Below are 26,811 nucleotides of genomic sequence, written 5' to 3'. Positions count from 1 at the left end.
TTTCTGCTCAGGTCAAAAGGTTCACAAAGGTCATCCTCAAAAGCATCCAAGAAAAATACTAACTTTGCAGGCTCAGTCAGACAACAGGATTTCCAGTGGGCCCCACGCAGAACAGATGACACGTTATCAAAGCCACTCTTTGCTGAAGTGGCTTTCGTAATTTTTCCCCCATGTGTTAATTTTCCTTCAACAAAGAATAATGCTTTACTTGTACATATCCCCTTTTCCCAAGAATCTCAAAGCTCTTTACAAACATTAAGAAAGCGTCACAGTCCTGTGAGGTAAAGTAAGTATCTTGTTTCCACTTTGCAGTTGGAATCTGAGAGACAGACGGTTTAAAGCGATGTGCTCAAAGTTCCACAGGAATTCTGTGGCAGAGTCCGGATTACAGCCCAGCTGAACCCAAACCATAGTCCCATACACTAATCACTGGCCCAACCGATATAGGCTAGCCCCATTAGACAAAAATATATGTTTGGTAACAGTTAGTTGTGATCCTGTTAAAAGATAACCAAGTCTTCAAGACAAGCCTTCCTTGGCACTGAAATTTTCATGCATGACAGTATCAAAGACAAATATCATGATTTGGGTTAGGATTTAAGATGGCTCCAAAACTGAAAATTCAGTGCAGTGAGCCCAAGATTAGGTACACAGCAGTACTTTTAAAGACATTAGGCAGAAAGAACAATGACTAGTAAAGGCAGTGTTGGCAAGAGCACTGGTCCGGGATCTATTCCTGATTCTGCCACCAGCCTACCAGGTGATTTGGGGCAAGTCATTGCCCCTCTGTGCCTCAGTTTCTCTGTCTGTAAAATGGGGTAATCATAACCTTTGTAAAGTTCTTTCAGATCTATGGATAAAAAACCCTACACAAGAGCTAGATATTACCACCACCTGTGATCCAATACTATTTAATCCAGTAGAATTTTCAGCTGTCTAAAAGAGAGACTTAGCCACTAGCCAATATCTTTAAAAAGAAAGAATTTGTACTGCCAGGGAGATTTGTGGATTTAAAAACCCAAAACCTGTTAGACCATATGCTGAAAGCCATTATGTTCTTAATCGTTCACCCTCACTATTCCCACCCTAGACAGACTCCTAAAGGAGGAATAAACATGCACACGCCCACTTCTGTCTCAGGATCCTAGGCAGAGCAGTCCCCTCTTTTTCTTGCCCCATTTGCCTATGGTCTGGGTTCGAAGCTCTTCAACACATTCCATTCATGCTCAATATAAATAAATACAAGAATTAAAAGTTTTGGAGGCTTGGACTGCAGCCAGCTTGCCTGGTTAACTGGACCCCTTGTGGCGTTTGAGGGCTGTTTTTAAAAAGAGGAAGGAAAGAGCTCAGCTTAAAAATCTTGGCTCAGCTTTGGAGTATTTCCTCCCAGCGCTCTGGCTAAACCTCAGCACAAAAGCCTGGACTGGGAGGCTATGTAAACGGAGGAGGGACTCTGCATTGCTCTTCTCCTCCCGGACTAGGCAACATCCCCAGACAGAACTTGGAGGCTTCGAAACCATGCTGTTCATTTGGGCTCTGGCTTTTATTTTAGTGCTTCAGGAGCAAGATTTTTCAGGTAAGTGATTCCAAGCTTACAAGGAACAAACTGTAGGATAATTAACTTATTGGGTGAAGGGTTTGCATGGGGAAAAAAGTAGATAATTTCTTTGTATAGGTGCTGAAAGCAAGTCAACAAGGATTTTACGTGAAAATGACGTAGGCAGTGTTTGTAAAGCACTACATAAGTATTTTTTATATAGGAGAGGCTCATATTTTGTGCTATTAAAATGCATGTGAGCATTACAGCTCTAGTTAGAAATGTTACACAATAGGAGAAGTTTCATCACTCATGAAACATATCACTGAGCTATTGCAGAAGTTTAGAACCACATCCTCATGCTGCTTCTAATGCCCTGCATGTTTATAATGATAGCTGTGGCAGTCTTAAAAATAATGTACATACAAAACCATCTTGAACTAACTCCACATCAGCAATGGGAGATCAATGTCCCAGGAGATCAGAAAGAAATCTACTTTGAATTTTCCATTAGTAATAACAAATTCTATTTCTGGTGCTTTTGCAGTTATTGACTTTTACTTGTTCCTGAGCTGTCTAAGCACATAGCTCTAAGCATGTGGATACCATGGTGATGATGAGCCTAGAATAAGCACATAGACAGCACACTGGTATCTATGTTTAATTTTTATTACTAGTACATCTAGCTCTGGGCTACCCTCTAACAAAATTGCAGCTGCTTTTATAGTGAGCACTGAAAATCTATTCTCAATCAAAATTTCCATTTGGCTGGTTCAAGGAGTTATAGTCCCCATGTAACCACAAACCTTGCATTGCTGAATGTTTGTTTTATGTGTTTTCTAATAGCTAGAGCCAATCATTTTTCCTCTCCTATTACTGCTTGACAGCACTTAACTTTTTGGATTTTATGACAAGTTAGCAGGTTTTCTTTACAACCAAAACAGTTCCTGAAAAACTAGTGGTACCTTTCCCCTCCCAAACCTAGGCCAACCTTCACTGTTATTGTACAAGCCTACATCTTTCAGAGATTATGCCAGCTTTCAGCCTAGATGGGTTTCCTTCACTTTATACGAGCTCATTACCCTTTCCTGCATTTTGTGACTTTCAAGTAGGACTGGCTGCAAAACAGCATTTGTGTTTCATGAAAGAGTCTGAAATGTTGAACTTTATTTTCATTCTGATCCAAACAAACATGAGCAAGACCACCCCAGAATAGCCAATAGACCAAGGTATCGATTGGGAGCAGGGGCCTGAACCTGGGCCTCATCTGAAGTGAGTACCCTAGTCATCAGGTTATGGGGATTCTGGGTCCTCTCTCTCCCCTCCCAACCTGAGAAAGTCTTGTCTGAACTAATACATTTCCACAAATTGGCATTTTGCACCAAAGTCACGGGTCTCTGAAAAATTCTCACCCTGCTCTACTGACAAGTAGCTTGATGAAGACTAGTGGTGGCATGGAGTCTCCTAGGTTAACATGCACATACTCCCTACGCTGTGCTTCACTATGGTGTGCTGGGCTATTCGATGGGGTTCTGCTGCTGCTGCTGGGGTGTGCTAGGCTGCCCAGTGCACTGCAATGGCTGCCCTCTCAGAACAGCGGGCTCACTCAAGTACTCCAGCATGATACCCCTATCTGGGCAGCTCTATAAAGGTACTCAGTGGGCTGTTCTGAACTCAGTGCTGAACAACCCTTAGATCAGCAACCAGACCTGGATGCATAGGCGCCGACTTCCCCTCTGCCCGGTGGGTACTCGACACCCCCTCCCCCCACCGCCCCTGGCCCCACCCCTGCCCTGCCTCTTCCCACCTCTGCACCGCCCTCACCCCATCCCCATTGCACCCCTTCCCCAAACTCCCTGCCCCTGCCCTGCCCCTTCTCCACCTCTTCCCCCTGGAGCGTGCCACATCTCTGCTCCTCCCCCTCCCTCCCAGAAAGTCCTAAGTGCCGCCAAACAGCTGTCACGCAGTGCGGGGGCGGGAAGTGCTGGGAGGGAGAGGGAGGAGTGGGGACACAGCGCGTTCAGGCGGGGGAGAAGAAGGAGGCAAGGGGCTGGGGGAGCTTGGCTGCCAGTGGGTACAGAGAACCCGCTAATTTTTCCCCCGTGGGTGCTCCAGCCCCGGAGCACCCATGGAGTCGGCGCCTATGCCTGAGTGATCAGCATGTCTGAGTATTTGAGAGAGGAAAAACGGCTTCAGATCAGTCTATTCCTGCCAAGTCTGGCTGCATGCATCTTACAATTGCACAGTGATATGCTTTGCATCCAGGAGTCTACACTCCACTGAATACATTACTCAGCAGGAGAAGCAAATCCACTGTTAAGATTTTAAGAGCGTTTCCACTGTAAGCTAGATTTTTGTCCTCTATCCCTCATGTCATAAATCAGTTGTGAGTTAGTTCACATCCCCCAGTCACGGACATTTAATCTCCATATGCAAGTCCAGAAGCGCTGATACACAGATAACATATGCAGGGGTAACCTTTGGGTGGGCTAGAATTTACTTCACTGTCCTTCTCCTACTGCCTAAAAAAACCCAACTCCCAGAGCAAAGCACAAGGAGACCCAGAATTCAGTCACTGAGGATTTTCAGCAATGAATGCATAGGGTCTACACAATCAAATCCAAAAAGAATAATTAATTTAATAATTAAATTAATTTAATAATTAATTTAATTTAATTAAGTAGCAACTTTACATAATCTTATAATGATAAAGCAACATAAATAATAACTTAAGTTTTACAACATAACATGGGTACTTTATAATCCACATATATTATCTTCACAGTTAGACAAAAATTAAATCTAAATAGGTCAGTCTCCACAGAAATGCAGTGAGAAGTAACTCCGAGTTCCCAAAAGCAAAGGTTGAGCGCACCCAAGTCCGAGTTAGTCTTTTATCACCAACATCTATACAGTCTGCTGGGTCTAAAGCACTGCAACAATGTCTTCTTTCCTCTTGCTTGTAGAAACTTCCAACGGAAATCCATGCAGACTCTTCCTCTGCTGAAGTCACTCAGTTAGCTGATCAGCTAACTAATTAACCAACCGCTCACTAAGTATGTAGATAAAAGAAACCTGTGGCAAAACCCTTCAGAGTTGGGGGAAAACAGCCTGCTTTCTGCTCCTAGGTTCAGCTTTTCCCAGCCCACACAGGGCACATGGCCTTTTGTAAAGCAGCTGCCCTGACTGCTTGCCCTCATGGAGTCTGAGTCTAGCTACAGGGAACTTATTGAGCATACCCAAAACTACCACACCCAATTCCAGAAACTTCTGGATGTGGAGAGCTAATTGTGCATCTGCCTAGCAACAACGAACATGCAACACAAAAACCCCTCCAGGTGCCTTTTATGAAGTTCTAAGGCTGCATATGTAACCTCGTTGAATACTTCCAGGATGGAGTCAAATGGTCAATATAGACTTGGAAGCTGTATCTTTTCATACAATAGAGGTCCTGTAGACTACACACAGTATTAAGCAATCATATTTCTAGGAAAGATTGCTTGAACTATTTGTACTGTATAAAGCTTTTCTCTAACTGTTCAACCTCTAACTCTGAATGGAATTTTATCCTTTGCAGAAGAATAAAGAAAATCATGGCCTGTTAAAAAAAAACAACAACAACAACGAACCAGACAACTCATTCCTACCCCCATAGATCTCTTTAAGAGATATCTTCCTATTAAGCACTTAGGTTACACAGGCATTGTTATCTGGGAGCTCTGATGGGGGAGGGAAAAGGAAGGTTGGCACAATAGAGGGGTGTGTGTGTGTCTGGATACAGGGAGGGCTCTGAGCAGAATACGATGATAAGAACTTAAGAACAGCCAGACTGGGTCAGACCAATGTTCCAGCTAGCCCAGTATCCTGTTTTCCAACAGTGGCCAATGCCAGGTGCTTCAGAGGGAATGAACAGAACAGATTATCTTCAAGCAATCCATCCCCCATCACCCATTCCCAGCTTCTGGCAAACAGAGGGTAGGCCACTTCAGAGCATCCCTGCCCATCCTGGCTAATAGCCATTGATGGACCTAACCTCCATGAACTTATCTAGTTCTTTTTTGAACCTTGTTATAGTCTTGGCCTTCACAACGTTCCCTATCAAAGAATTCCACAGGTTGACTGTGTGTTGTATGAAGAATCAGAGGTCTGAAGAAGGGGTCCAAGTAGGATTAGGCTCTTTACCAGATTTAATAAACCCTTCAAAAGTCCATGTTCCAGACTTTACATTCCATTAAGTGGAGTTTAGTTTATTACTAAATTCGTAAACTAGTCAAGTATTAAATGGAGCTTATAAACGCCACATGTAACAATCTTAACTTCCAAGAAAGCCAGGGGTCACGTGGCATTTATAAGCCCTATGCTGTTCAGCTGTATTTTTAAACAACTGTAGTTGATCTGCTCTGGCTGAAGGAAGCATTGGGTTTAAAATGCTGGAATCTTGGATATTGAATATATACAAGGCCCTACTTAACTAGCAATATTGCACATTCTGCAATATTAGGCTTCCACCGCATTTTTGACAGCAGGAGCCCCGTTCTGCACGGGGCCAACAGCGGGAGCCCCAGGCAGCAGAAAATCGCAGAAAAGGAACAGTGGACTTTATTACTGCAAATAAGGTCTGGTATTACTTTTCCACAATTTTCCATGGCTTGTCTACAACTGAGCCACAAATTTTTGACAATCATCCTGCAATTCAAGTAGAGCCTTAAATATACCATATTTACACCATATAGAATGATAGGAAAATGTAATCTGTCTCCCATCTACAGCAAGCTCTCAGGAGTAGCTAAGTACAGTCTGGAAAAAAATAAAACAAAGGAAATCTCCAGACAAGGCTGCAAAGACATAACTTACTCCCACTGTACTGTCCTATTTCCGAAACAAACTACCTACTTTCACAAACAGCCCATACAAACTACATTCAGTATGGAGCTGACAAGCTAGCCCCAGAGACTCCTGGCATGAGAAGCTACAACAGCTTTCACTCTTCTATCTACTAGATCAGAGGTGGGCAAACTTTTTGGCCCAAGGGCCACATCGGGGAATAGAAATTGTATGGCGGGCCATGGATGCTCACAAAATTGGGGTTGGGTGCAGGGTGTGTGTGTGAGGGCACTAGGGTGGGGCTGGGGATGAGGAGTTTGGGGTGTAGGAGGGTGCTCTGGGCTGGGACCAAGGGGTTTGGAGGGTGGGAGGAGGATCAGGGCTGGGGCAGGGGTGCGGGAAGGGGTGCAGGTTCCGGCTGGGGGTGGGGATAAGAGGTTTGGGGTGCAGGAGGGTGCTCCAGGCTGAGATTGAGGGGTTTGGAGAGCGGGAGAGGGATCAGGGCCGGGATAGGGGCGTCGGGAGAGGTTCAAGGGGTGCTGGCTCCAAGTGGCGCTTATCTCAAGCAGCTCCCGGAAGCAGTGACATGTCCCTTCTCTGACTCCTACGCAGAGGCACGGCCAGGCGGCTCTGCACGCTGCCCCATCTGCAGGCATGGCCCCTGCAGCTCCCATTGGAGTCAGTAGGAGCTGGAGCGGGGCCATGCCACAGCTTCCAGGAGCTGCGTGGTTGGGCCCCCGACACAGTGCCCTGGCCTGAGCCGCGTGGTGCGGCCCCTGACACAGCTTAAAACGGTTTGCGGGCCAGATGCGGCCCATGGGCCGTAGTTTGCCCACACCTGTACTAGATACAGATTAAGAGATATGTCTCCTTAGGCCAAGAGACAATTTCTGTCTCCTTATCTACTGTAAGAAAGATATGGCATAAAACCAACCTAGTTAAGCAACTGCCTAATGGAGTAGGTGTACCTTCTTTCTTGGGGTTCTTTTAAATTCAATTGCTTAACTAAAGAACAGGATTCAAGAGATCAATTTAGTTTTATTATACATCCTTAACAGCAGCAACTAATAATAGTAATAATAATATAGGATATAAGAAGTCAAAAATGGTATTGGACTATGATTTGGCTAAGAAACGAGAAAATTGGTTGATCTAACCATTCAGGTTTTCAGATCAAAGCACGTAACCACAATAGAAAAATAACTCATATTCAGTCACTATATTGGTGACTTTTTTTAGATTTTATGACTAATTGTTGCTCAGAACAGGGCCTCACTTGTGTCAATTGGTTATCAGCTCTGGTGTTGCTAACACAACATAGGAGAAACAAATCAAAGCTAGATCACAAAACAAGTCGGTCAGTTACTCACATGCCAGTTCACCAAAGTTTCCCTCCCAATGGATCTATGGGAGTCAACCCTCATTACCTATTTCCTAATTAATGATATTAGTCCTACGATCTGATTAACACTCCTACAGACTGAGTGCAGTTAAAAAAGCTTGCACCCTTGGACTCATTTTATATCTACATACACATAGGACTTGAAAGGCTGTGTGAAACCATTGACTACGGTAGACATGTATACTGTTCTATAATCCTAGTTAACAGTACCTTATTTTGTTTTAAAGCTACTTTACAGCAATCTCGAATGGAACTGGTTACAAAACAAGACACACCCTGTAACTCTGACAATCTTTAGAACATACACAGGAGCGCATACATTTCCTTACTAATTAGGTACTCTGTTTCAGGAACTGATCAATTAACTGATTTGGGTCATCACTCCAGAAAAAGTCTGTATATTACTTACCATTAGATTTTTGCTCAGTCACCAGTTTTCAGCTACTTTATTGTATCAGGTGGAGTGAAGGAAGGACACAAGTACAGTCTTTTCCCAATGTGCTAGTGGGCAACCCATATTGCTGAAAAATAGAAAGACAGTTAAACGTGCCTGTAACAGGGTCCATGACCCACCCCTCTTCCTGGGGCCCGCTTGCTGCCCCCAATAAGGCTCAGAGAGGCTTCAGGGTTGCGCAACATCCATGTCTTTATTTACCGACAGTTATCCTACCACCAGCGTCTATCTATTTACAAGCTTTACAGGATGATTCAACCTCTTTTACAGGCAGAGTCAGCCTTCAGCTAGGAGGCCTCCAGTTCCCTCCCTGACTGACTTCTCCCTGGCTGCCCCCCTAGCTTCTGGCTCCCTTCCAGCCTTTATAGCCCTTGGCTTGTCAGGCCAGCAGGTGTTGCCAATCCTCAGGCCGGCACCAGGTGTTTTCCATCAGCCCCAATCTGTTTCCCCTGATTGGAGCTGACTGAGCAGGGGCTAACTAGGTACTTTTGCACCAGCACCCTGCTACAGTGCCTCTCCAAGATAAGCACTTGATGTCACCAGGAGGGCTCCAAGTTGACCAGCCCTGGACCACAGTCTTCTCCCTTCAAGTTGTCTTTGGCTTTCGGGAAGCAATGTGCTGAAGGAGACAGGTAGTTTTATCCTATTTCTGCTGGGTGGTGCAACATGGCTCCTTTCCGAGGAAGTGCTGGCATGGGCAAATCAGATTGTTACTCTCACTTCTTCCAAAGATTCAAAACGTCCAACCAAAAATGAGAGTCTTCCTCTCTCACCATCCAACCAGGGAATAAGACATCAGACACCCACCCCAGCTTAATGTTTTGTAGCAGCACTGATCACTCCAATGACTGAGTGCCTCAAACATCTGATTGGTCTTCTAAAAACTCTAGTCATACGAGTGCCACTGCATGCATCTTGTTCTCCTTCCAAATGAAGTCATACATATGCTGCTATCCACCGACAACTGTCTTGGACAAGTGCCAGCTGCCGTCTACAGAACACAGTGCCTCAATCTCTAAAACAAACAAATTATATTTATAAAAAAAAATAAAAAGTGAAGGGGCACCTCTCCGAGGATATAGGCACCCATACCATACGTTAAAAAAAACAAATAAAATTCAGCCATTTGAGGGAACATCAAACTCCCCTCCCCTTTCATAAATCTGCTTTCCCCCAAAAGCCCACCTCTGCAGCCATTTGCACAAGCAGATCGGCAGCATGGCCTGGAGGTCAATAGTCTTGGGTTATTTTGGACCCAAGGGACACATGTTCCAGAATCCAGGGCAGAGGACCTGTCACAGAGAATGTTGTACCGCCTGCCCCCTCTTTTAAATCACTGTTGGTTGTACAGAACAAGGAAAAAGCTAGTCTCTCAAGTACCAATATCCTAGGGCTTGTCTACACAGTTGGCTAATGCACTCTATATGGTAGGTGGGGGAGGGTGATTTCTAAAGCACACTAACGTGTTGCACATTCATTGGTCTGGGTAGACCGTGCTAGTAAGCCCTAAAGGTTCCCCACCGCACTTTAATGTAGAAGCATTTCAAACAGCACCATATTAAAGCACACCAGCAGGGTCTGCATGGACCAGTTAGTGTGCAAACCATTAGTGCACTTGAGAAACCACACCTCTGTAGAGTGCATTACCCCATTAAGTAGGCAAGCCCCTAAGACATTTAGGGCTTTATAGACCAAAGTCAACAGCTTACACTGAACCCAGAAACAAGCAAACAACCAGTGCAGATCATGGAGAACCGGTGACACATACTATCACTGAAGCATGGGCCACTGCATTCTATATCAGTATAAATCTTCAGACAGAAGCAAGTAGATGCCCCAGGTAGAGTGCATGGCAGTAATTCCATCATGGGGTGACAAAGGCATGGATCACAACAGCAAAATCTGCGTCCAGATTAAATGATTTCAATCTCCTGGACGGGTGCAGAGAGCAAAAAGTATCCTTGGACCGTGCTGCTTCTGATTTTGCCTCCAAACAAAATACATAGCGGCACCAAACAATGTCAAACAGCATGTGCACACAGTGGCAGAAACAATGCCAAAAAGGAAAACTAAGAACTGGTTTTGTAGTGTGCCTATTTCTTATGTTGACTTTACCTGTATTATTAACTCATCTGGATACACAATGCATGGGAATTCCTTTTCTTGGTACTTCTCTCTTTCAAGGAAAGGCATTTAGCATTTATAGCAAGTACTGCATGAATAGCCCTGGAGATTGAAGTCTTAGAAATTACCTTAAAATTCTTCCTCTCCAGTCTGCACTGCATACCTTTATCTGTAAATTGGGGTCACTTGCTCTTTATAGAATTTGCAGCAATGTTCTGCATTGTGAATTGGAGGAGAATCAAGTTACATTTGTGCACAAATATGCAAATCCTTGCAGCTACCTCTGGAATGGAGCACGCAGCCTATGCACAATATATACCATAAGCTCAAAACAATCTTTGCATGTAACTTATTACTGCACTGAGCCTCATCAATATAAATTCCTAAAATACAATAGCTGAACATTGTATCTTAACTGGAGGTTGGGGGTGTGCGGATAGTAGCAGACCCAGTTAGTGATACGAGTTCATCCAGTACCTCTAGCTCTGGAGATGTGAGCGTAATGGAGACTTGGGATTCATGGAAGGTGAGTGATGCCAATAGGTAAAACCCTAATGAGCAGTGATCCACATCACAAAATCACCATATATAGTCTACCAAATTAAGCACGGCAAACAGGGGCTCAGGGCAGAGCAGGATCAACTATCTGAAGCTTGCAGTGGGCCTATTTTTCACTAAACTTCCAGTTAGCTAACCACATCAGTCCCCATTTGTAAAGTGTATAATTTGCTAAGCTAACAAGCTCGAGTTTAAAGTGAGATACATTTTTTAAAGTGGTCTAGCTTCAGCTTCCAACCACTGGACCTTATTATCCCTTCTTTTAGACTGAAGAGCCAATTACTATCAGAAAGGTCTTCACCATGTAGCTACTTTAAGGCTGAGTTTGCTTATCCTTAATACTAAATCAAATTATAATGAAGTTCGGGGTTTTTGTCAAGTAAATAAAATTATCTAAAGCTTTCCACTTTCTGCCAGGGGAGCAATAAGTGCCCTCTGTGAATTTGGAATTGAACCTCACACAGAGAGCATGTATGCAAATAGGCACACATTTAAAGGAAGGCATGTTTGGAAGATAATCACTACATGGATCAGAGTGGGCTCTGTATGTCATATATTTTTATTGGAGTCAATGACATTACTAATCTTAATCGCTTCATCCCCAGTGGAATTTTTCTTACTTGAACAGCTCCACTCCACCCTTGGCTACAGTCCAACAGTGCAACTGGCTGCTATATTTTAAGATAAACCAGAGAAAATTCTGCTTTGACATACATTTGTACATCGGATTATTAAAGGATTAGATGTTGATTGAAGTGTGCTGTTAACAAGCTTGGCTAAATCTACACCTGGGTGTGGGCAGCTGTTGTGCAAACTTCCCTTCCCACTAGTCTTCTGCACACAAATCAGTCTTGACCTATAACACGGTCATAGGCCTCTGTGTGCTGCAGTTTGTGCTTGCGTTAGAATAAGGACAGATGTTCTCAGGACTAGACTAGGAAGATCTTTTACTTGTGATTTGAACCAATAACATGACATCCTAAAGAAACAATGATCTTGGGAGTAACACAGGGTTTGTCCTCACTGCAATGTCAACTCATGATATAACTCGAGTGTTGTCCTTAACTCGCACAAAAACCCATGTGTGGTGGTGCTTTTAACTCAAGATGGCTGAAGTGTCGGTGGTAAAGACTAAAGCTCAGATTAGCACAATTCGTCAGTGCTAACATGACCACTCTGCAGCATGGACACAAGCTATCGCCACTTGAGTGGCGGTAGGCCTCTAATCCCTTCCCACAATTCCCTCCATCTGCCCAGAAAGGACAAACAACGTCTCCCACAGTTCGCTGGAAAAGAATTCATAGAGCGGCTGAATTTACTGCAGTGCAAAGAACCATGGGACGTGCCACACATGGGTGAGTGAGCAGCTCAAATGTTATTTCACAGTGTGGCTGTTCTCTCCGGAGCAAGGCTAACTCCAAAGGAATAGCTTGAGTGTAGATAACGAGTTAACTCTGCAGTGAAGACATACCCACAGAGGGGTACAAGTAGATTTTGTTGTTGTTTAGTTTGCTATATCACAGCCAACTTTTGAAAGCAATTACAAGAAATTACGGTTACAACTGGGATTAGACTGGCCCATATGGAGGTCTACAGCTGTGAGAGCTTCCCTACATGTCATCAAGCAAAAAGTTTCAGCTGATGAGCCACATTATGTCTAAAATCGCTGTGTAACCCAATATCAAATGTACACATCATCATTTACTGGTACAACATGGCAAACATTCAACCCATTACTGAAAGTTATGGGCCTGATTCTCTCTGTCACTGAGTGCAGTCATTTACACCAGTTCAGTTCTCCCCCAGCTATAGTAACAGTGGACAAGGCACATGGGGCTGCTGGTGTTTCAGCAACCACACCACACAAACCTGGTGCTTCACATAGAGCTCCAGGTGGTGGCCAGTCTACATCACTCAAATGAATTAACAGTTAATTACTGTAACCATCCCCTATAAAAAGGCGAAGTCCTGTCCTCTAGGGATGGAAAAGACCGACTAGATCAGAGTCCATCCCAAAGTACTTCATTTCTTTCCTACATTTCCATGAAAGATTTTTGTTAGCAGTTGATTAAGAGATTTACCAATTTCCTGGTCCCTCTATTAGTTATGGGCTATACCACACAAGGAATTTGAAGTTATTCAACTCATTGGCATAGACAATTCAGTACAGAGATTTTAATCAAGAGAAAGGGAAAGGGGGAAAGGACAGCACAGTGCATGTAGCAGCCTTTTAAAGTTTCCAACTGCATATACAATGGTCATAGAAATTGTAAGTAACTCTTGATAACACATGAACGTAGTTACCCTGTTACTGCAAAAAGGCTAATTTTTCTGAAGAATAATCGTAGTCAGCAGTATTCTCCATGGCTGCCAAGAGCTTATCTACACTTACCTGGGGATCAACGTGTGGCAGTTGATGCATCAGTGGTTGATTTAGTGAGTCTAGTGAAGACCCGCTAAAGTGACCATGGATCGCTCTCCCGTTGACTCCTGTACTCCACCGGATCAAAAAGAGTAAGGGGAGTCAATGGGAGAGCGTCTCCCGTTGACCTAGCGTAGCGTGGACCCCACCGTAAGTAGATCTAAGCTATGTCGACTTGAGTTACGCTATTCACGTCGCTCAAATTGCATATCTTAGATCGACTTTTCCCTGTAGCGTAGGCAAGGCCTAAGTCGGGGCCAACATGTAAGGAAATCTGGTGGTTCCAGGCACTGCAGACTGTTGGAGGAATTAGAGAAGCAGAGAGAACCCCAATATCACAGTCAGTGTCCAGCAGCACAAGTGTCCAGCAGTGTCCATTCATGCCAATAGAGCCCTGTGTTTTCTATAACCTACATGAACGTTATAAGGATCATAATGAGAGGAGGCAGCATTGGCTAAACACTAACTTCCTTGCATTCTGTTTCCATAAAGCGAGCAAACTTAAATGAATCTGGCACTTATAGCTGACCAAAGGCTACTTTAACAAATGTACACAATGGATGCTGGGTCCCTACTCAAACCTTTCCATATCCTCCTGATCCAGCCACTTACCATTAGATTATCGCAGTACTCAACACTAAAGAGAATAATATTCCATTGTGGGATTTTTACATGGGGTTACCTTCCTGTATTTGCTGTACTAAGCTCAGAACAAGAGCATTCAGTATGCATCAGAGGTTATAGATGTCAACATTCCTTTCCATTTTCATGAATACCACACATTTTACTTTTACAGCATTTACCCATTGTGGTTAAACCTGGGGAAGTTCTTAACAAGCTGAATTAGAAACTGTTTCCTTCACAGCTGACCTGCCGCTACGCTCTGTTAATAAATCAACTTTGCTAATGAGAACACTGCATATCTGAGAATCATACATGTAACTTCTGAAAAGAATAGCAGCAGGCAAGGTACGCATGCAATTCTCCTTGACCTAGGTCTTCTAGACAGGAAAGGCTGCAACTCAGCATGCTGCTGAATCAGATCAGGCTTAAATCTGTAAATATTGGAGCAGGAGAGAGATTTTATTAGCCTCTCTCAGTAGAATGGAGCTTACCCCATTTTGATAGTCTTGCATAACTGTCATGACAAATTACTGTTTCATAACTGATCTATGCAATCAATTCTTATAGCCAGATTTCCTTTTTACTTGTAGTTAAGATAGCATAAAAATGTTTCCAGATCAATAGTAGCAACAAAATATTGATGACTGTAGTGTTCTGTATCCATTTGCAGAATAGTGAGTAGCTATGTACAAGCCAAATTCCAGCAGTCCTTGCTGAGAGTTAAATTGGCATATTACATTAGTAGAATTCAGTCCCAGCAGCGCCACCTATTGGTGAATTCACTGAAGCAAATCAAAATCTACCTTCAAAGAGAAGACTGGAAATGGTATTTATTTAAGCACTGACTAACCCATTTTAAAATAAAGATCAAATCACATTGTAGATTAGAAAAAAAATAATCTAGCTTCAGAAAATGTCTTCTTTTATCTGTGACACTCCAGCCTAGTGAATAAAGTGGGGTTGGGGGCGGGGGGAGGGAACAGGGACACAGTAAATGTGATATATCTGGATTCTAGTAAGGCTTTTTGACACAGGCCCACATAACATTTTTATAAGCAAACAAGGGAAATGGGGTCGAGATGAAATCCTATAAGATGGGTGCACAGCTAGTTGAAAGACTGTACTCACAGCATAGTTATCAATGATTCACTGTCGACCTGGGAGAGAGAATCTAGTGGAGTCTTGCCTGGGTTCAGGCCTGAGTGTGGTATTATTCAATATTTTCATTAATGACTTGGACAAAGTGGTGGGTATGCTTATAAAATCTGCATATTACACTGAGCTTGGAAAGGTTGCAAGCACTTGTGAGGACAGGATTAGAATTCAAAATGATCTTGACAAATTGGAGAATTGGTCTGAAATCAACAAGATGAAACTCAGTAAAGACAAGTGCAAAGTACTTCACTTAGGAAGAAGGAAAAAAAAAAATCAAATGCACCACTGCAGAAATAGAGAATAACTTTTAGGCAGTAGTAGTACTGAAGAGGATCTGGGGGTTATAGAGGATCTCAGGTGGAATGAGTCAAGAATGTGATGCAGCTGCAAAAAAAAAAAAATCCAATCATCATTTGGCAGTGGGTTAACAGGGGTGTCATATGGAAGATGTGGGAGGTAATTGTCCCACTCTACTCCACACTGATGAGGCCTCAGCTGGAGTAATGTGTCCAATTCTGGGCACCACACTTCAGGAAACATGTGGGCAAATTAAGGAGAGTCCGGAGGAGAGCAATAAAATGATAAAAGATTTATGACCTATGCGGAAAGGTTAAAAACCTGGGTATGTTTAGTCTTGAGAAAAGATGATTGGGGAGGGCGGGGGGAGCTGATAAGTCTTCAAACACGTTAAGGATGGTATGTATAAAGAGAACAGACAATCAATTGTTCTTGTCCTACTTTCACTGGACCCAGAGAAGTAATGGATTTAATCTGCCGCAAGGGAGATTTAGGTTAGATATTATGAAAAACTTTCAAACGGTGAAGGTAATTAAAGTCTGGAATAGGGTTCCCAGGGAAGTTATGGAATCCCCATCACTGAAGGATTTTAAAAGACAGGTTGAACAAACACCTTGCAGGGATGGTCTAGGTTTATTTGGTCCTGCCACAGCACAGGGGGCTGGACTTGCTGACCTCTTGAGGTCGCTTCTAGCCCTACATTTCTAAGATTCTGTTCAAGGGACAACTTTTAGTGAAACAATTGTGGCTCTTAGCCACTTTATAACTGTACTTAAGACATTCAATAGAATATTCATCAGCTAATGTATATTTTGTACCCATTTGCCCCTCCCCACAGTTTGTAGTAGAGCAGGGGGTGGTGGGAGGTGGGGATGGAAAAGGTGGTAAGCAAAGCATCACTTCTGAGACTAATTTATTTAACATTAACTTGTACAATGTAAACTAGGTCAAAGCTAGATGGTGAGTGAGATCACTGACATTTTGACTAGCGCTCTGAGCTGGAAGAAGTGTGTATTTGAAATGCAATCCTCAAATTGCCCTCTCTCAATAAGCAATACTCTATATTGTGGAGCAAGAAGACAGGCAGAATGGACTAGTAGATAGGGCACTAGAATAGGAGTCAGGAGCCCAATAGTTACCATCCCAATTCTTCCTGTGACCTTGGAGGAGTCATTTCACCTGACAAGTTCCTCTCTTTCCCCTCCCAGCCTTTACCAGTCTTGTCATTTTGGGTTGCAAGCTCTACAGCAAAGGTGGGCAAACTACAGCCCGTGGGCCTCATCCAGCCCCCGGGACCATCCTGCCAGGCCCCTGAGCTCCTGGCAGGGGAGGCTAGCCCCGGCCCCCTCCTCCTCCCCCTCTGTCCCCCCTCCCCTGCAGCCACACCGCCACATGGGCACCGGGGCTGCGAGCTCCTGCCGCTCTGGGCGGTAGTCAGGGGACAGGGCGGTTTGGGGCGGGGGGTCCCCGGAGGGGCACTCAGGGGACAAGGAGCAGGGGGGGTTGGATAGGTCGGGGGCTCTGAGGGGGGGCAGTCAGGGGGCAGGAAGTGGGAGGGGGCGGATAGGAGGCAGAGGCCAGGCTGTTTGGGGGGCACAGCCTTCCCTACCCAACCCTCCATACCGTTTTGCACCCTGATGTGGCCCTCGGGCCAAAAAGTTTGCCCACCCCTGCTCTACAGGGTGGGCCTGTAGGCTCAGCAGACATGTAAATAATAAAATCTCTTGCTCCGAGTAACTTTCCTATAGTTGAGTGAACTTTGGCAAACTTTTCTTCTGATGATTGTACAAACATGGTTTTAGGAAAGCCTCTTCCAAAGAGAAGGTAAATGATATTGTGTGGGGAGAGACAAGGGGTGATTTTAGATGTTGTGGGGAATGGAGGCTGCATGTGTCTTAGGGGAGAACTTAAACAGAAGCTATGATGCACATTGATCAGGACATGCAGGAAAATGAAGACCAACATAGGGATGATTTAAGCAGCAAGCTGTAACTTTACTAATTTAACAGTGAAGAAGGGCGCTCCGCCTGGGCTCTTTCAAACAACACATTTAAGTGGGTCCAGGGCAGGTTTACAGGAATCTTACCATATAATCCAGAGGTAGTCAATAAGTGGAACCCAGGCCAAATCCAGACCACCAGACCCTTTTGAATGGATCACAAAAATCTTTTTATTTACTTATTTTCTTCTCAGGAGACTGGACCTTGACTATGGCTTGACCAAGAAATCTGGACCTTGACAAAATACTTGACTACCCTGCTATAACCCATAACTTCCTCTCCGTGTGATGGGGGACAAAGGGTCCCTAAAGAAGGACCTCAGTCAGCAAGTCTTCAGGACTTGCATTTGCTCATAGGCCAATGGTCTTCCGGCGAGATCCCAGGTCTTCTATTTCTGGAAGCTAGGCCCCCCACCCCCACCATGGCTTCAGTTGAGCAATGCAGATATTCTTCTTCTACATTTTGGCCACCCTCTACCTTTCCCTCAGCCCTGTGGGCTGGTGCCAGTAGTAGCCACCAGATATGGGAGTTGGCTCAGCACTTATAGATATTGATAGAAAAAACTCCCAATGAGTTCCAGGAGCGTTAGTGAAGAAGCATCTTGTAACAGTGACACATTCTGCTATTAAAAAGGGCATGATCTATTTCTTTAGTGTTTGTCAGTTATCTTTTTTAATAGGAGGTTCTTAAAATTAACTCATTATTATTTGTTTAAGGCCAGAAAGGATGCCTAGATCATTTACTCTGACATCCCGCATACCACTGTCTACCAATGCCATCCAGCACCCACACGCTGAACCCAACAACAGAAGTGAGACCAAAGGAAAGGAGACGCACATTGCTCTGGGTCCTGCACAAACACAGAGACAATCCCATCCCAAAGACCTTAAAAGTCAAAATAGACAAGATGTGTGGGGTGTATTAATTTGCTCACAGCAGATCAGTGGCAGAGCCGGAAATACAACACTGGTCTCCTAGCTCACACCCTTTTCCACAGGACTGTCCTGCATCCTATCCTTTCACATTCAGCATTCCCAGCTGAAATGCTTGTGTCTTTGGAGGTACCGTTAGTTATGAATTTTGTTAAGAACTGATAGGGTTTTGTAAGCCTTTGTGTAAAATCCTAATGCAGCAGTGCATAACAGACATGAAAGAATTATTAAAGCGAATTCATCATGAGACGGCTACATTAATGAATGAATGCTGGCAGACTCCGAACCCATACCCATGGTCCTCTCAGAGGCTACAGACAAGAAAATGAAAAGTGCACTAATATGAAGTGAAAGGAGCTCATTAGTGCCCTCAGTCAAGTCTCTGAGTAAATCAGGAGGAAGAGCAATGCAAACAAACAATCAACAGCACTACTAAGCAGATAAACAAAGATTAACCGCATTGTAAACAGCCCCACAGACACACCATTTGTCAACAAAACATCATTTGTACACGTCTTGATTATTTCTCCTCCCTGCTGGGAAACTAGAGCAACAGACACTTGTTCAATGGCAACAGGCATCACCAAACAGATAGCCGTATCCCTTCAAGCAGCGTAAGCAAACAGGCGTGCCCTTCCAGGCCAGGGTACACCGCTTTCCTTTAGAGAAAGGCTAGTACAGAGTCACGTGGAAGGACAGCTGCACCTCTTTGACCATCAGGATATACATTAGTAGAGATACAGCAATGTTATGGAAAGCACCGAATATGCATATAACAAGGGCTACATGTCAAGGAAGAAAATCAATGGTCTCAAAAAGCATACAGCTTGATCCCAACAACCCCAGTGTGTGTACCACAACATAACACCCTAGGGACTGGTTTAGGGGGCTTAGTTATTAGGACCACAGGTTTAAAATCTTATGTTGGTGTTTCACTGCATTCTCTTTAACATCCCAAGAGCCCTTCAGTCGTTAGAACTCCAAGCTGGGCTGCCTGATGAAAGGTCATCAACTGTTAGCAGTAGCAAAGCCCTGTCACATGACTGTAATGGTTTCCACAGCTGCCGCAGATCCTGTCAGCATACTACCTGGAAGTTCAGGAAGGAGCGACTGGTGCAATGAACACAACACAATCCATAGACGCTTAGATGTGATCGAAGAGGTAAGAACTGCTGCAACCTGGCCCCAAACCAGAGCTTTGTCCGAATAGGCTGACCGAAAAGGTGGGGCAAGAGGCCACATTTTCAGGCACTTTTCCTTCCCGGATTCAGTTTAGCCAGGCCTTCCAGATAGGGCAAGTGTTCTTGCCCTATCTGCAGCAGAACTAAATGCTTAAAGGCAGGAGATAAAATCTTGGTGCCACTGAAGTCAATAGGAATTTTGCCACTGACTTCAGAGGAGCCAGGATTTCACCCATAGTACATCTGTAGGTAGCTGGACCAGAGCTTCCATAGAGATTAGGCTGGACCTGAGAGAAAAGAGAAGTGGCACCTCTTTCCATGCAGTTGTTTAGTTGGTTTGGTCATCATGTGTTATATCAAGGGTACATTTATAGCACTTAATTCTTCATTAAGTACTACAAACATGTTACAGACTGGAGCAGTATGGGTCATAGATGGTCATATGCCCCTCAGAAGAAGGTGTTTCAGATAAGTCATTGAAACTGGGGACCTACTTCCAGAGAACCCCCTCATAGCATGGGGTGGCACTGCAGCATTCCTACCCCAGGTTTGTACATCTCTTCTAGGGATTCACATGGCTTGGCCCTTCAAGTGGATCACCACCACCTTCACCAATAGTCCTACATTACATAAATTTACACAATTCTTCTATCCCTCCCAGGCTCAACCCTGTTCTTCTCAGCCTTCACTAGAGCACCAATTCCCTAGGCTATTCCCTCCTGGGAATCCAAGCACAACAGAAACCAAAATGGGCTTCCATCCCACCTGGGCTTCAGCTGATTTAAATCAATTCTCTCTCCCTCCTTACTAGAGCGCTGCTACACAGGATTTTCCCTCACAGAGAGCCTACATCTCCCCTGGAACAGAAGAAGTCACTCACCACTTCTTCCTCTCCCTCAGCTCCGTGGTCCTCTACAGGAACACTGGCCCCCAGGGCTACCTTCCTGGAACCTGGCCTGGTCAATGACTTATCTGAAACACCTTCTTCTGAGGGGCATATGACCATCTATGGCTAGTTCCTTTGTTCCAGGGCTCACTACAGGAACTAGCCACACCCCTATAGCGCTTTCTAATAGGCCCACCTCTGCTGGCTTCATCCCTTCTTAAAAATCCTACAGCCTACACAGGTGTGGCATGGGAGGGCATTGCTAATAGAAAAGGGCTGGCCCCAGGCCTCCTGGCCTGTAAAGGGCAGGTCACACCTGTTGTATCCATGGTTAAAGATCATATTAACTTATTACGTTCAACCCCTGATTAACTATTTACTAAGAGTTCACTCATTCACCCTTTATAAAACTGTTAATAAAAATCTATCTTCAACATGCCAATCCCAGCTTCTTAGTGCTTCAAAATATAGGCTGCAAACAGAATTTCTTTGAATATTGGATTGTCCCAGGACAGGACTAGTCCACCCTACCCCTCGAATTCAACTTCAAACCCAGAGAGTTTCCACTCTCAACCCCCACCCCCATTCTTCCCAAAAAGTCTGCAGTGAAGAAGATTGCTTGTGCAGTACGGCTGGAAGGTTAACAAGGCCATTACCTATTTCCAGGTGCTAGACTGGAGAAAAGCCTATGGCAAAAGGGTGTGTGTGTCCACATCAGTTCTGCTGGCTGAGGCGTCAAACTTATGACTGGGTTCATATTGTAGCTCACAGCACTGATAATTAATTGCTCCTAGTGCCCAGCCAAAGCTGTCACGTCAGATCATTATTAGTTGTGAGAGAACATTAACACAAGTTCCTTGCAGACTTCATGGCTGAAGGAGGAGGCTGGACTACTGCAGATGCTTAAAACCCAAATAAAGGCAGTGAATGGATTTCTAGTCAAGTCGGGCCCTTTAGTGTCTTGCCATAGTGTAGGAAGCACCTGCAATACAAGCTTTATGTTAAGCACCAAGTGTTTTCAACGAGCACATGCACTGGCTCCTAATCTGCCTTTTCTCAGTTTTTAACAGGCAGTCCCTCCCCCCAGCACCTCTGACCCAGCTTCTCCATTGGTTGGGTTTTCCTGGGTGCTTTGCTGGCTCAAACAAACACCTCCTTTCTAACCCGTCCTCCAAAAGCCAACATTACACACAACTCAGTTTATTGAGCTGCTACACGTAAAAAACAAAAATTTAATGAAGTGTGAAGGTTTAATCTCTCATGGCCACCAGAGGTCAGTATGACACAAAAGTTATTAAACCAACAGGCAGTTCAACTGATTAGATGACTACAGGACTTAAACACAGTTGTAGCTCATGTCCTGACCCTCAGTTAGCTATTTTACCAGCAAGCTTGGTAGTCTTTCCCCTCCATCCTATCCTGACTTCCCTGCCTCTGTTTTTATTAGCAGGTAGAAAAAACAGTCGAGTATCTTGAGTCAGAAGTGAAGACGTTACTGAAGGACATCAGTGAAACACCATGGAGTGCCCCAATCGCTCCTGGAATCCCCCTCATGGACATTTTTGATGGTCAGTATCTCTTAGGGATAGTATGTAGGAAGGTCAGCAATAGTTTTTGTTGTGCAACACCAAAGTGTCCATTCCCCCCCCCACCCCCCAGTTGTAGCCCCACATATAGTCTTTTGAAAATCACTGGAAAGATTACATTTTTGGTAGCCTGAGTTTACTTTTGAAATGCAGAGCTTGAACACCAGATACATGCATGCATGCATGCATGCAGAGCATCTGCAAACCAACAGGCCCAGAGAGGTGAAGTGACTTCTACAAGGTGACACTGCAATACACGATTTTGTATAGAACTCATCGCCTTAGTAGCTGAGTACCTGCCAGTCATACATTAAGTGAAGTGACTAATATTTGTCACATGTAGTTTGTTCTCTCTCCCATTCACTCTTCAAAGGAAAAAAAACCTGTCCTTGGAATATAGGATTTTGTTTTGGTGAGGTTTTTGGTTATTTAATGTACACACGGCTGGGTGTTTTGAGAAGGCAGGTTGCAGAAGTGTGCCTTGCACGGGCACATGGAGCCCAAGGTTTATGATGGACCTTAGTTTGTGTGGAAGTTCATTCCAGTGCCTCAGCCCCCCTGAGAAACCTGTCTCCAAGTCAGCATCAAGAGCTGGGTTTAGGACCAAGGGCTCCTGCATCCCAGTCCAGTGCCTATTCGTTAGACCATGCTGCCTCTCCTTTAACCATTTACTGATCAGTACTGAATGCTCTCCCCTACCTTAGCTACACGTTTTTCCAAAAATGAAAACGTTTGAGGGACTATAAAATGGAAGTCAGATGTAACCTGATTTGTAGAATTAGCAAAGAAGACAGTGTTATTTATATTTTACAAGGTACAGTATATACTAGGGAGGTGTGGGGGAGAGGGAAGAAATTGTTGAATTATCAAGAATTGCAGAGAGACTGCAGGGGTCTCCCCTCTGTGACTCAATGAATCAGTAGAGCCTCTCTCATACTTAGCAGAGCCAATCTCTTATTTGTTCTTTAAAGTGTCAAAAAACTCACACATGTGAAGTATCTATTTCGCCTTCATATCACCAAAAATAATATCAAATCTTCTCCCCACAGATGCCAGCTGAGCACCAGGACAATGGAAGAGAACAGAATTTAATAATATTCCACAGTATGATTGTCTCAGACAGTTGCACTTTGTTGCTTTAATAAGCCTTGTAGGATTTCTAGAGATTGAAGAGGGATGAAGAATACTGAGAAGTCAATTACTTTGTGTTTGTGCTTTTTAATAAAAAGAATTGCTTTTCAGACATAGTTGTAAAGCTTTATCTTACAAGCAGTCCAGACCCCACAGTTGACGAAACGTGCATTTGGAAGGTGAGATTTTCAAAGATCCCTTGACATCAGCAGTTTTGAAAATTTCAGCCTGATCCTTTCTCCTTATTACCTGGGCCAGATCACACCTGACAAACTCAACTACCACAATCTCAAAGTCCAGGAAGTGGCTGTTACTCCTTTCTACCTAAGAATTCAGCTCTTGTCACCAGTGTGTACTGGTGGAGACATGTATTCAATTAAGATTTCCGTTCAGAATTTTCTTAACACGCTCCTAGTCTGGTCTGACAGAACTAGGGGTGTTCTGAATTGGTATACACGTACATCCCTACCTTTGCCTGAAATGCGAGTGGCATATCCATATCTGAAGCTAGAATGTTGGATACAGTAGGAGGTAACAAACTGGAAGTGCAGTCACATTATTATAACAGCCTCACACTGCTTGCCTTGGCCTTTTTGTGGTGAACTGATTCCAAGGCCAAAGATGGAGGCATTCGCAGCAACTAAAACTCTAAAGGCTGAAGGCCAAGGAGCTTATTAGGTGAAGGTAAATTTATTCCCCAGACTATTCTGAGGAAGGTTTTACTAGACAAAGGTTAAGACTAATTGAGCTGTAAAACCTCAGTAGGCAAAGCAGGTTTTTTTTTAAAAAACAAGTTTGAAGTCATTTGCCTCCCGTCCCATCCCTAGCCAGGCTCCTCTCCCCAGAACACCACCAATAGGTATTTGCTTACATGTTGTTTCAAACCTGAATTTGGAAGGCCTAGGCTTCTCCCAGTGTAAACAAAGTAATTTATCCTAGGATCAGGCGCCTGGCTGAGTTTTAGTAGATAAAAGTGGAAGGAACAAGATCAGAGAACAGGGCTTTGTATTTTCTCTAAATCTTTCCCTTTCCCTTTCCCTCACCTCCTACTCTCTTGAAAATTTAGGCATTTTCCTTCTTTGGGAGTGACAAGATGAAGAGGCATTCATGTTGTGGCAAAAGGTCTGACAATTCAGAGAGTTACAGGAGCCAATCATAGAAGAGATGAGTCAGAGTAGAGAGATTTGCATATTTGGTACATGCCTACTGAGAAAAAACAGAGCATTGATTAAACAAGTCAAACACCCACATCTAATCAGCGTGCGAGAAATTGCATAAGTAAAGAAAAACAGAATCGCTATGCACAATTAGCAAGGCACTGCCATTGGCTAAAACAGTTCTGTTTGTGGATGATCCTTACTCAGTTCCAGCAGAATGTTTCCATCTAAGTCCCAAGTAACGTGGTTTAACTGAGTCAAAACACAAAAAATGTAGGATGATATTAAAAACAAAAGGAAGCTGTTGTGGGTGGTTTAAAAGATACATGGCTTTAATTTTACAGTCCTCGTAGATTTATGCATTGCTTTTAAGGCACAATCCAAAAATATTAACTGGAGAGGCTGAATTGATATTGATGCTACATTCTTGTGATATTTGCAGTGAAGCATAAAGAGCAGAGCAGGTCTTCCTTAAAAAAAGTATTTAGTAAAATTTCTTTAACAAACAATATAATTAGATGCAAAACAAAGTGAGGGTTGTTCCATTCATGCACACAAAACCACTGTGTGCAACAAATACAAGAAAATTTGCATGTGGAAAAAAAAAAAAAAAGAGAGACTCATAAAATGTCCATAGAAAAAGCATCCAAAACAAAACCCCCAATCCTCCCCACCTTTAAATCAACAACAAGACTAATATATTTTTTTTTAAAACCAGGAAACAAAATTATTGTAGCTAAGGATGCAAGCAGAAATAATCATCTGTTATTCATTAACTAGAAAGTGATTTAAAAAAATCCTGAGCAGTTTCTACAATAGCTAGATTTTCTTGTGTTTATTATATATTTTTGGATGGAAAGGGGAAGATATGGAGAGTTAGTTTTACACATCCATAGTAGGTTTAGGAAAACAATTCAAGGCCTGTTTGGTTTTGTGGAAAACAAAAAGAAACCAAACCACAACATTGCTATTTTAACACAATAACAGAAAAGCAGCAAGCTCCACTTAGTCATTTCCACCACACAACTTGAGCAGGATTTTCCGGTAGTCTCCTGAAGTATCACCCTAGCAACAAATCCAAAGGGAAAAAGTTAGGGAAAGAAAGCCATCCAATTGTAACACTTCTTTTTTGTTTCTGTTTTTTGTGAGGGAGGTGAGAGAAGATGCACTGTACGGATCCCAACATTTAGAATGGCCAAAAATAGACTGAGGGTAGCCTTTAATAAAGAGGAGCCTTCATTATTCTAGACTCCTCATTTGAATTCCAGATCCCAGGGCTAATAAAGAATTGACCCCAAACACAGTAAAAGTCCACAGAAGGATCCTTAGGATTTATCTAGTAAAAACCCTTCAAGAATATATTTCTTCAGAAGACCGTCCTGGACTCATAAGTACTGTGTTATGTTTTCTGTCATGGAGGACACACCAACTTGTCCTTCGGTATTCAAATTCACCTAATTTTCCAGCAGCAGCATAAAAACATCTCCCCTTAAAAAGATGACAATCTGCTATGGAAATGTGATGGAAACTGGAAAATGGGGCCCATATTTTCTTTCCCTCTGACCTTCCATCCAGCTGTGTTATGGGAACATGCAATGAGAATAAAGCCCTTATAGTGTTCTACCAGACACCAGTATGGCTGAAATGGGTGACTTCACATTAATGACTCTAGCAGCATGATTTCTCACTGCTAAAACACATCTATTGCATTCTGTGGCATGGTTTAAAAGAAAAAGCAAAAAAGCTTCCATTTAGGCCCAAACCAAGTGAGAAATCAAAGAAAGTATGTATGTGTTGGGTAGGATGAAAGAGAGGGAAGTAAAAAAGTTACAAGAGACATCTTGCAGCTAACAAATATCTCATGACAAATGCCATACTGGCTGAAATTCACCAATGGTTCGTATAGAGTCCTGTCCTCAGGAGCAGAGACATGCCAGCTACAATCATTTTAAATATTTGTTTCTGAATGATAATGTGCGATACTTTTCCTGTCCAAGAATATTGTGTACTAGCTAGAGCCATGCTACAGTCTGGTTTTGGACATGGCTGCGAACTGTTCTGTGTGGATTAACAGTGTCACAGCAGTTCTCAGCCATGGTCTTGGAAGTTGGTCTTGGAACTTCTTGGAAGTTGCTTCAATACAACAGGACAAATCCTCAAAATGTAATAATCAGATCTATGCCATGGTCAGTGGAAGGAGGGGGCTGTTGTGCACTAAGAAGGGGAATATGGATTAGGAACCTGATCCTGTTTGCATTTAAGTCAATGGAAGTTTCCACTTTTACTTCAAAGGAAACAGAAATAGGGCCATATATATTATAACTACTTTTTAATTCACACCCACAGTCTCCTGAATAATCAGAGTCTAATAAACGGAATCACCATGGGTTCATATCTTTGAACCACAAACTCTGTTTAAACTGATTAGCACCAGCAATTGCTGCTGCCTGGTAAAAGAGCTGATTTTACACACAACCACACAGCCCTTTCCCACCCAGCTGACAGCATGTCCAATTTTTGGGCTCTAGTTTACATACTAGT

General features: G+C 43.5%; 2 protein-coding genes across 3 annotated transcripts in view; one reads left to right on the top strand and one right to left on the bottom strand.

Moving 5' to 3' along the window:
• Positions 1-1,289: 1,289 nt before the first annotated feature.
• Positions 1,290-23,225, top strand: PLAC9 (placenta associated 9). 2 transcript variants are annotated; one of them, XM_074958681.1, is made up of 4 exons: positions 1,290-1,576; positions 19,391-19,491; positions 21,847-21,964; positions 23,032-23,225. In XM_074958681.1, the coding sequence occupies exons 1-4, from the start codon at positions 1,519-1,521 to the stop codon at positions 23,040-23,042; spliced, it is 288 nt and encodes a 95-aa protein (XP_074814782.1). In that variant the 5' UTR covers positions 1,290-1,518; the 3' UTR covers positions 23,043-23,225. The 2 variants fall into 2 exon arrangements, with proteins under 2 accessions (XP_074814782.1, XP_074814781.1); XM_074958680.1 differs by having other exon boundaries at positions 1,323-1,576; positions 21,844-21,964.
• The window catches only part of ANXA11 (annexin A11), a 56,626-nt gene continuing 53,001 nt past the window's right edge, over positions 23,187-26,811 (bottom strand). Inside the window, exon 15 of the mRNA XM_074958679.1 lies at positions 23,187-25,335. Coding sequence (XP_074814780.1) covers positions 25,276-25,335 — 60 coding nt within the window. The 3' untranslated portion in view covers positions 23,187-25,275. The remainder of the gene's footprint in view (positions 25,336-26,811) is intronic.

Source organism: Natator depressus, chromosome 7 (assembly GCF_965152275.1).
Source record: "Natator depressus isolate rNatDep1 chromosome 7, rNatDep2.hap1, whole genome shotgun sequence".
Classification (NCBI taxonomy): domain Eukaryota; kingdom Metazoa; phylum Chordata; order Testudines; family Cheloniidae; genus Natator; species Natator depressus.
Note: the sequence above shows the minus strand (reverse complement) of the source record. Positions and strands in the feature narration are given on the sequence as shown.

Excerpts from the sequence above, each read along its gene's own strand:
- PLAC9 (XM_074958680.1), top strand. The coding sequence starts at position 1,519 with ATGCTGTTCATTTGGGCTCTGGCTTTTATTTTAGTGCTTCAGGAGCAA. Across the intron at positions 1,577-19,390 it reads TCAGGAGCAAGATTTTTCAG|CTGCCGCAGATCCTGTCAGC; the intron begins GTAAGTGATTCC and ends TGGTTTCCACAG. Across the intron at positions 19,492-21,843 it reads GCTTAGATGTGATCGAAGAG|CAGGTAGAAAAAACAGTCGA; the intron begins GTAAGAACTGCT and ends TGTTTTTATTAG.